We start from the raw sequence: 11,273 nt of genomic DNA on the forward strand, positions 1-11,273 counted from the left end.
TTTTGCAATACAATGCAATACCAGTACACTCTACACACAGCACATTTACACACAGCTCATCCAGCACATTTTCAGCAGGGACACACTGTGCAAGAAAAAAAGTTAAGTGAGGCTTTGCTGAATACACAAAAAAGCACGGCCATCCCCGCAGCCCCAGGCTGCATGGGGCTTCCCTGCAGAAAAGCGGCACACAGAGACAGCTGTTTTCCACTAAACTAAAAAGTACGTTCAAATCAAGAGACTAATGCTTCAGACAGCAAAATTGCAATTTACCCAAACCAGCTGGCCAAAAGTGAAAAGGGAAATTTCACAAAACAATCACGGCCCGTGCCCAAATGGGAGATACAGCAGCAGAGTGAAAGCACTGAGCGTGTGCCCGTATCTGTGCGGGTAATTTGTCAGTATGGTATTTGCCAGTCCAAAAATTACTACATGCTTTAATACGTTGGGGATGAGATCTGAAAAATAGCAATAACTTGTCTGATCATAAACATTCAGTGGTCCCCGCAAATTTTGAGCTTCTCCGGAAGAAATTGTTGCCCATTTTCTGATATTAAGCAGAGCTCAGGGGTTTCATTGCTGGCTGGTTGTATTCTACTCTCCAGCTCAGGATAAAGTAATGACATGGTAATAATATGGTAATAATGTAACATACTGTTGTAATTACCTGCTTGGGTTGTTATATAGAAGCAGACAGCAGAATGACAATGACACTGACATGAAGCACTTTGAGAGCTGTTAAGACGTGTGTTCACAGCTGATAAATGATTGGTATGTCCAACCAAACACGTTAACCCCAAACCACACCCTAATACTAACCCTAATCCCTTACCTGACCCTAACACTAGCCCTACCCTAACCCCTAAACTTTAACCTTAACCTTAACATTGCCTTAATCCTAAACCTTAATCCTAACCCCTACCTCTCCCCTAACCCCTAATTTCCTTCCCCCCGCCCCTACACAGCAACACCTCAGGTGCTGTTCATTGCCCCTAGACCTTCCGGCATGGCAAACATACTTGTATACCAGACAAAGGCAAGCGGGGCTGTTCATTTTACATGGTACTGCTTCCACCCTCACCTATCAGACAGAATAGGCAGGCCTCAAAGAGCCATCTGAGTGACACCTTCCCATTCTTTCACGCCGCTTTGCTCATCTCTGTACAGGGTGAATCCACGCTGTGCACCTGCCACACAAGCCCCTCCCATCAATAATTAAACTCAGCGGAGTAAACGGATTATTTATATCCCCCAGTCTGCGGCCCTATGGCACTCCATTGTTTGTTTGCAAGGCGAGGAATGCCACGGGCAAGTCTTTCCACATTTGGAGGGCTTGTTTAAAGGACTATTATTTTGTTTCATTTTGTTTCTTGCCTAAAACGGCTGACCTACGACGGACAATCATACCACCGCGGCTGTCATGGTCTTGGAACTTCCACGTAGCACCTGTCCTCTGACTCCTCATGCATACTTAATGCCGCCGTTTTCCAAAATCCTGCATCACAATACCATGCACGTCTGCATAATTCCAAACACGACTCATACACACAGAAGCCTCTTTAAGGCTGGGGATGGAAGAACTCCAGGTATCGCCCTCTGTTTTGAATGAAAAAAGGGGTAAGTATTTCATTACAAAGTAAAATATTAATCACATGTGTGTGGATATTATATATGTGGATGTGTTTGGCATATACACATATAAACACAATGTATGCATCCAAGCATGAATGCATGTATGTATGTCTGTATGTATGTATGTGTGTGTAGGCTTCAAAAAAGCACATGGGCTTAAATTAATTTCCTGAAATGTATTTATTTTTTTCACTCTGTCTGTTTGGGGTATGAAATTTAACTCTTTGCTGACTTTAGCCGATTTGGTTTTTCTTCTCTTTTTTCTGCCACACTGCAGACATACCCCAAGAGCGTGTCCAGAGAGATTTAAGAAACAACTTCATCTTCATCTGGTTTCCTGCAGGAAACCAAACCAACTTCCTATTATTTTACTTTCTTACTTTTCGAGTAGCCCACACGTAATTAGATGCAGGCTTGATAGGGAGGGTTCTTTTTTTTTTGGTTTAATTTACCGGCCAAAACAAACACCCACAGAACGCAGCACTTCAGACTAAACTAGCACCTCGGAGCCAAAGATCCCCATTTCACTACCAGAGCCACAACGTTATGTTGTTACCACGTCACAGCAATGTTGCGGAAATATTCTGCATGCACACGCAACGCTCGTTGACCCTTGGATATCATCACATCCTTCCAAATGGATACCAAATGGACGTTCAACATCCTCATGACAATGAATCATTTGAAGCACTTCCAGTGCCTGTTAACTGGAAGCACGCATGTACTATTAATGTATTATGTAATATCATTTTGGGCCTACATTGTAACAAAAAGATGACATGACAGCAAAGAAGCAGAATTATTTTTGTTCATATTAATATATTAATATGATATTAACCAAACTACTGAGCAACGACATGTTTATGTTATTAATCAGCATAAGTTTAATAATGTAAAATATGCATGTTTTTATATGTGTGTGTATATATATATACACACACACACACACACACACAACTATATAATCTTTTGATGCTGCAGCTGAATGTCTCCCAGGCTTTAACTTCCGCTTCTGTTCCCTTGTTTTTCTCAGCCAGTAAAACACTGATGACTCTCTCCATGGAAGTGAACACCCACACAGTTTCGTCAAAAGGCCAAGACGTTTGACTGAAACCTCCAGCCGCTTCACTGTCCTCCACGGGCAAAATAAGGGAATTGAGGCATACTAGCAAATATTTCACATGAAAGGCAACCGCGCCAGTGAATAAACTTTTCCTTCTCGTGTGACCGTAACTGCTGCTAATATTCTCTGCTTTGTAATCCAGGAAACTTGCCTCCTGCCACATCTGTTTGCCAGACACACACGTTCCTCCTCGGCCGGCCTGATGGGACCTGGGGGTTCCCATGCCATTATTACCTGTCTGTGTCACACAACCATCTAACAAAATGGATTCGGGCTGATAGTCACCTGCCAAACGGACGTGGGCAGTCCAGCCCACCGCCCCCATACAGTTCCTGGTTCACCAGGGAGGTTATCCGGAGGGTTTTGAATGCGTGTAAGAAGCATAGCTCCTTTCAGCTTGGACCTGTTCTCTCTTTCACAAAGTCCTAGTTTTGAGGCTAGGCATTTAAAAAGTCTTTTTTAACTTCAAAAAATAAATAAGTAAAGCTCCTTTTTTAATACCGTTTTGCACACACTGAGGGTGGTGAAGCATCTTCTTGTTGACTGGGGTCTTTAAATATTTAGTCTGCTTGGGATACAGGAAATGAAAAAAAAGACCCATTAAAGGCTTCCTCCAGAGGCCTGGGCCGAGAGGAACGAGGCGCGGCGGAACTCGGGGAACTCAGCGGCCGTGTGTGTGGCCCGCTGGCCCGCTAGGTTTCCGAGTGGGAGGGGAGAGCTCCCGTCGTCCAGTGCGGAGTCATGCCCCCCCCCCCCCTCCCCCCCAGGCCTCAGAGGATGTGGAAGGAGACGTGGGAGAGACACAGGCCGACTCATCCCCACCTTTCATCCGCAGCCACGGGCGGACAAGAGCACTTTGTCCACCACGGATCCTGCCACGCCCGGTGGGGGTGTGGGGAATGGGGGAGGGGAGGTCAGACTGGAAATGCCTTGCTTGGCAGCGTAGCATTTCTGACAAACAGAGCATTGTCTTATCAGAAACTACAAGCAAGGAGCGAGGGCTCCTCTGTACACATCCTCACAGGGCGACACGCACAAACAAAGCTTCCCAGAAAGCCCACCGCTCTTGTGATGATGCTTGGCAAGAGAGGGCCCGCACTGCGAGGGGAGTGAAAATTAAAAAGGCAACACGGGCCACAGGCGAGGGCTCCTACCTTGACATGGCTCTGGGCACCCAGGTTGTAGATCTCCGTGGGCTTGACCTCATTGATGATCTTCACCAGGCAGGTGCTGTCTGTCAGGTCGCCGTAGTGAAGCTTCATGTCTGAAGGAAAAACACAGGGTGAAGACCAGCTGAACCAGTCAGCGCACAGAGCTTATGCTCGCCTGATCAAACCACACACCCTATGTGACTACCTGTCACATAAACAGCAGCCTACAACGTTCAGGAAAATCACTACTGAACTGTATTTAATTTACAGCATGTGAAATGGGAGCTAACTAGCTACCTATAGGCAGGATGTATCTTTATTCCTTTAGTACAACTGGTAGATTGCTCAACAAATATCAGAAATGAGAATGCCATCAAGTTAGCCAGTATCACTTCATGTATAGCTGGCCTATTAACTTAAGTCTTGTAGCTTGATGACAAGCTTCTGGCGACAAAGTGCAGTGAAGTATTTCTGTGTAGTACTCCCTGGTATTACTTACCTCTGGGTTCAAAGATTCCTTTTGCAATATTCAGCCACATTTGGATTTTTTGTTTTTTTGTGATTTATATTGTAGGCTATACTTTAAAATATAAAGATATCTGCTCCCTTCAGCAAATATCATTTTTGGCGTATCAGAACTATTTTCTTTTCCAGAGGATTATATACTGTACCACACAGTTTATAAAAGAAGGTATCTTTAAAATTTCTCTCTTTTATTTAGTTAAAACCTGAGTTCCGCTCCATAAAAGCATTAAAGCTCCCGAGGGCGTGTATTGGCAATGCATGTCATGGTATCATGGTGGAAGGCTTTGCTGTGTACCTAATAACACATCAAACCATAGCAATAATAATCCACACCCTCTCCTGTATTACGGTTTTGTTTGAACAAGACACTGTTCCGGTTGACCATAAATAAGTCGTTATGATTTTTTTCCCCCCTTTACACGGCATGAGTAATAACAGATTTTGACACCAGCGAGATTAATTTTGTCATGTTTTGATATGAGCATCTATCCACAGTGTGCTTTATCAAGTTCATCGATTAAATTAATGAACGTCAGACAGCTACCGACAATAAACAGTTGGCTGCGTCTGATTCACACTGTTGCTGTGAACTTTCAAAACACGTCTGGACTGCAACCAAATGAAGTCATCTAAATAATATTTTACATATTATGGGATGAAATTTATGGGTTTATTGACTTATTGACAGGGTTGTGGTAAAGTGTGTTTCATGCAACCACGTAAAAACCTGCAACATTGCACCTAGACAGGTTCACATGGTATCATGGTATTATACTTTACATTATGTTGGTTACAATATCTTAGCATTGAAGTGGTGTTAAGACTGGCCGAAGCTCGTCGCATTTTCACAATATTTTTAAGCCCCATGATATCGCATTACAGAATGCTGTAGAAATCGTCTGTGCCAACTGCGCTGTGGTCTGGAATAGCCGTTTCCAAACTCTGGTCCAGGGGCCACGTCCTGTGTACTGGTCATTGTTTCATCTCAGCCTGCAGTTAATGAGGTCTGATTACGCTGTTAGCGGAATGTTGACCTGAATTTGACACCCCTTCCCAAATATTTGCCGTCACCTCTTTGTTAAAGAAAGGGGTTGTTGGCCGTCTGCTCAGCCCAACTGAGCGATGCTGGTAAATATAATTCTCTGAGTTATCGCTTTTATTTTGAGAGGGATATGGGCAGGCATTCGGTGACAGCACAAAACTAATTAACAGAGACCTGACACAGGGGAAAAATCAGTGTATGCAGTATACCGCCCCAAGCCAGGCCTGAAAGGTGTCCATAGCTTAAAATACAAATGCGAGAGCCGCAAGCACAGGGCGTCATGACAGTGAGTTATTACCAGGGAACTTTCATTAGTTAGTAGTAGTACATTAGTTAATAACTTGTTTGTTTATTACAATTACTGCATAAGAGCGATAAAAAAATCACAAGATACACAAAACTACAGGAAGAAGGGGCATGATTCCATTCAAGCAAAGCACTGGTGGTCTGGACTTTTTTTTTTTTTTTTTTTTTTTAGTAATTTAAGAATTCCAGGCCACTTTTAAACAGTCATTGGGGATGCTTATTGACTTAAACTCGGTGTTTAAAAGAGCAAGAATTCCCCCCTTTTCTTGCGAGTCAGTGTCGGCGTGGCTGACGTTCTGAGAACACGGCAGGACATTCCATCCAGGATGAGACGGAACAAAGGGCGCGCTTGTTCTGCCCGTTTGCGCCGCGGAGACGCTTGCGCCATGCCTGCGGTCGGAACTGCGCTAGCCCGAACGCCGCTCCCCCCACACGGCTCAAAGCAATCAACACCGCACAGCCATCAGGGCACGTGTGATTCAGCTTGTCAAAATAGCTTGATTGCGATACATTTGATTTCTTTTTACAACTCCTAGAGCCTTCTAGTTGGCAAAACACAGCGGCAGTGAAAACAGGATTACTCACCATAGTAACACCTGTGGGCGGCACGTATAGCATAGGCACGAAAGAAAGCATTCCGCTCGAAGGCGCTAATGAAACCGACGAACTTGTCACCAGCGATGAGCACACAAAAACAGCCTATTCATTAAGGTTTCTTTGGCGCTTAAACTCTTTGTTGTACTATGCAGCACGTATACACATGTCGGTTTAACACATACAGAAATGATAAATAAGTAGGCGCTATTTTATAGCCAAAACAACCCGAAAAACCAAATGAAAAGCCAGCACCACAATCATGACAAAGAAAAGTGATCTCTCAGTCTACCTGTGGATGGACTTCTTTTTAGGAGACTCTTGTAAAGTTACTCAGTTGAAAAAAATATACTTTATCTGAACAGGTCACATTTCTTTGTCAGAGTTTAAAACACAAAGATGAAGACACAGTTCTTTCATCGATTCAAAACAGCTGTAATGTCCCATCACCTTAAAGTAGCTACCACACTAGGCCAGAAATGGAGTGTCTGTTTTTTGAGGTTTGTTGTTGATGTTCCTTTGAGTGCAGTTTGAGCCAATACATTTATTTAGACAGATTTCCAATCCAAGTGGCTCCCTGTCATTTCTGATCACAAAAAAGAAATACTCAACACCACCAAAAAACTGACACCCCAAGTCAAAGAACACCAAATTTTGCTATTAAATGAATTCTTGTTCATTTATATGCATTTCAAGATGATTGGTTTTATGTAAGAACCCACATAATATCCATAATATATTACATAGATCAAACTTACAGCCATTGCATGATCCATCCTTCCCTGATGACACATTAAATGTAAAAAGTTAGACTTTGTTTATACTGAAACACTCTCTCCTTCGGTGTATTTCCCACATTGTCACCATTGCCGTAGCCAGTAAAATGTACAGCACATTTGCTGCATAGATTATCAAGAATCTTCTGCAAAATCATTAGGCAATCAAGCGGGAATGGTGAAGTCATCATTCAATTTCACCAACAGTGAGGAAGCTGTGTCACTTAAATCAAATTAACACAGTTGCTTAAATCAGGATTTAACTGATCTTCAATCAACTAAATCAAATTTTTAAGTACAGCACTGTTTTACAACCTAGATTGTCACAAAGTGCTGTAAAATCTTAATCTCAATTTCAAACTGCACTATTAAGTGTTCTATGACTTCACAATTAAGCCAATGGCTGTTTTCTATAAAAACAAATAAGAGGCACAATATTACACCACACATTGAATCTGCGTCATTGTGAAAAACAGTCTGATACTAGATATTAGATATGACAATGGTCAAATGGAACACATATACAATATCCACGAACCAGGATGGAATCTGCACTCTCCTAACAGGCAGAAAACCATGGAGTCTAAATGCTTAATGATCTCCATTTGGCCCACGGGTCACAGGTTTCATATCACTGTATATTTCAGTCATTACTGATCTGGAAAAAGATTGATTAAAAAAAAACTTAAGGCACAAAGTGGTCACTGTTGACGCTGCGAAAGGACTTACTTCCTTCAGTGTGAGTCTGGGGGTTTTTGTAGAGGTGCTCAATCCTCCCAGTGTTGAAGGAGCTGGACCGCCGAACGATGCCGTGCACCTGCGGAGAAACAGCAACAAGAGAGAAGAAAAACTCACCTGAAGACACCTGGAATTCACTGAGATTCAGTTACCCAACACCTGAAAAACCTCTCACCATAAACAACAAGGATATCCCTATTACACTCGGGATGCCTGGCTGCCTTTTTAAACATGTATCACCTAATACACTCTATCCACTGGAGAACACAGATGTAATGGATGGCTGGTTGGGACCTAACTAGCTGAATGTGCTGTGTGAATTTGTATACATCAGAGCACTCCCTCGTTAGTTTTGTTGTTCTTAAATGGCTAATGAGCTGAGATGAGGGTTTAAATTGGTTTAATTAAGGCTGAAATCAGACATTTATGTGCTTGGATAAGAAGGAGGTGCGCTGGACTGAAACCTAAAGGAACAGGACCAGGCCTCAATGAGACTGTACAGAACAGCTTTAAAAAGTCCATAAAGAACAAATGGGAAAACAAAAGCCGCAGACGCACTGTGGTCCAGGGACTTTACATTTCAGCTGATGAGGGGGCATTTTGCACGGCAGATAAAACAATGTTCCGCAGTGTGCATGTGTGTGCACCGCGGTGCACTGTAAAAGTGCAGACTTGCGCTTTTCGGTGCGTTTTTGCTATGGCCGGGGTTCAGGTGAAACCCGAGACACCCCTGCACTGTTATTCTAAACCGGGCCTGGCCTTTGGCCCAGGTTCACATTCACGCCAGCATTAACGGACAGACAAAACACGTCTATCCAGCCCAGGCCCTCCTCCGAGGCCTTTATCTAATTAAGTCAGCCTTGAACGGGAAAGGGCTGTTTAAAACCAGCAAATCGTCTGTTATGGCATCCAACCCTGGATTTTTACGAGCGCGTTCAAATAACAGCTTCTTCATAACACCCCCCCTCCCTAAGACTGGAACCTCCACTAGTCAGTTCTCCCAGTGGAGCAACATGTGGCTCCTTATATTTGGGTGGTATTTGGAGGATCTGGCAATGGGGAGGAAACATGGATCTGGCAACTCTTGTTCCATTCAGCCCAATCTGTCTGAATCATCAGGGGCCGCTGAAATGAAAATGGGTTATTAAAATATTAAAACTGTGGATGGGTGGGGATACAGCCACAAAGCACAACACTGGACTTTACACCCTTTTATACTTTTACAACACAGAACTGTGCCGATATTCGGGCCAGTCAGACCCTGGAAAAAATGAAAGTGTTGGAATGTTGGAGTTGGAATCTTTAATCAGCTGAGCCGGGTGTCCCTTACTTTAACCACAGGCCACTGATATTACTACGTACTGTATGCCCATGTAGCTGGATTCATTACATGTGTATGTGTTTTATGAGAAGGAGAATATCACCTTGAGGACACCCTGAAGTTCTGTCACACTCGGGAACAGTAATATGTGGTCAGCAGTGGCAGTAAAACGTTTCACCCGTGACCCGCGCGAGTTCCTGCCTTTCCCACAGGGATGTGTAATACCGTCCGTCGCGTCTGACTCAGCCCCCTGCTACCCTCCCCGTCGATTCGGGAGATGAATCAAAAGAGCGTGGCCCTCGCTCCCCGTGGGTAATGGCCTCTGGGGGCTCCAGACAATGCCCGGGCAGTCCTCTCCCAGCCTCTCTCGCACTGCGTTTACGAGCTGCTGTGTTGTTTTGATTCCTCCCCCCCCCCCCCCCCCCCCCCAACTGTTGATGCTGGCACTCACAGCGACCATCAAAAGAGCTGAGGAATGAAATATTAGAGAAAATGGGAGTCATATAGGCAGTGAGAAAGAGCGTGACAGAGACAGGGAGAGAGATGCAGGGAAAAGGGAAAAAAAGAGTGTGGGAGAGAGAGATGATACATAACAGAGACAAAAATGTGAATAAGGGGGATTCAGAGAGCAAAGAGAATAGAGAGATGGAGAGAGACACACTCTTCTGTAAGCAGCAGACTCAAACAGTTAGGGCCTGGGGCCTGCTGGACAGGGGTGAGGCAGAGGATTGTGGGATGCATGGGGCTGGAGGGGGGGGGGGGGGGGGTCCATAGGAAGCGGTGCACGGAGGAGATAACAGCGGGGGTCTGAGCAGCGAGCGTGTAACAGGGCATGGTGCCCTGCCCCTGCCTTCCTCTATTCACTGAGCATCCTGCCCGTCTGCTCGGCTTTAATGGCCCCCAGCGCGCCACCGGCGGGGACCCGGCCTTCCTGTGCCTTGTCCCCTCCGAAAAATAAAAAGAGCGGCTGATTCGGAGGGGACGACGGGACGGGAGCCGCAGCGCTTTAATAATCTGTGGAAAATAAAATCATTTAGGCCGGGCCTACGTGCAGCTAGCAGCGTGAGGGCTTGGGGGAGGGGGTGGGGTGTGAGGGCCTGTTGTGCAAGCAAGAAGAGGGGATGAAAAAAATAATTATGTATATGAGAAAAAAATAAATAATAAAAATCGAGCAGACTTGGCCGTTTCTGCGGTTAGTGAAGGTGTGATGATGGGTGCTGTCTTTCCATGATTGCTTCACCTTTGTCTGTTGGGGGGGGGGGGGGGGGATCATGTGGAGGCACGAGAAACCGCAAAAGCCTTGCTCAAAGGTGGCAGCGGTGCTAAGCTAAGCTAAGGTAAAGTAAGATAAGTGCTGCCGAAAGGCTGCACTTGACCACGAATTGAGTGTCAAGGGTTGGGCCTCGCCTCCCCGAGGTGGGCGCTCTCTCTCTGCCCGTGTCCATGCGTGACCCCAACCAGAGCTCCCTGGCTGAGGGGAATGAGGACGAGTCGCATATTCTGGATCCTTCTCTCTTTCTGCGTCCTCACCTGGGAGAGAGGGAGCTGCCAGAGAGGAATCCGTGCTGTCAGGCAGGGTCCCGCTTGGCGATGAAAGCCGCGTCTGGGTTCTCTAGGCCGGCAGGTGGAACGCCGGCTGAGTCCGTTTGACGAATCACAAAACGCGTAGGGTTTAAAAAAAAAAAAACACACACCCCTAACAATCTGGCTAAGAGTAGCAGATTATCGGATTCTTTTGAAATACGGCGGTGTTGTCCACGTCGCGCTTGATCCCGGTTTTAGCGGAAAGTGATCCCGCCAGTGATCTGACAGGCTGTAACAACAAGGGACTTCTAAAGGCCACCTGGGGGTGGGGCGAGAGGGCCGATGCTTATATTTTGACTTCAGGGGGTAAGAAAAAAAAGCAACCGAATGCACTAGGGATGCGCTGAACAGCAGGTCAGCAATTCTGTTGCTGAAAAACAAAGAAAAAACTTTTGAAGAATTTTAAAAAATTCTGAGATACAACTGATTTGCAATGAATTATTCTCAATTTATTTTCCAAAAAAGCACTTTGATTATGAGG

General features: G+C 45.0%; 1 protein-coding gene across 2 annotated transcripts in view; it reads right to left on the reverse strand.

Moving 5' to 3' along the window:
* gmds (GDP-mannose 4,6-dehydratase) overlaps positions 1–11,273 on the reverse strand; it is a 263,585-nt gene that overhangs the window by 216,784 nt on the left and 35,528 nt on the right. Inside the window, exons 3-5 of one of the 2 annotated variants that reach the window (XM_036522629.1) lie at positions 7,879–7,966; positions 7,132–7,155; positions 3,910–4,019 (exon numbers count right to left, since the gene is read on the reverse strand). In XM_036522629.1, the coding sequence (XP_036378522.1) occupies positions 3,910–4,019; positions 7,132–7,155; positions 7,879–7,966 (222 nt within the window). The remainder of the gene's footprint in view (positions 1–3,909; positions 4,020–7,131; positions 7,156–7,878; positions 7,967–11,273) is intronic. The other variant, XM_036522630.1, reaches the window with a different exon arrangement.

Source organism: Megalops cyprinoides, chromosome 2 (assembly GCF_013368585.1).
Source record: "Megalops cyprinoides isolate fMegCyp1 chromosome 2, fMegCyp1.pri, whole genome shotgun sequence".
Taxonomy (NCBI): Eukaryota; Metazoa; Chordata; class Actinopteri; order Elopiformes; family Megalopidae; genus Megalops; species Megalops cyprinoides.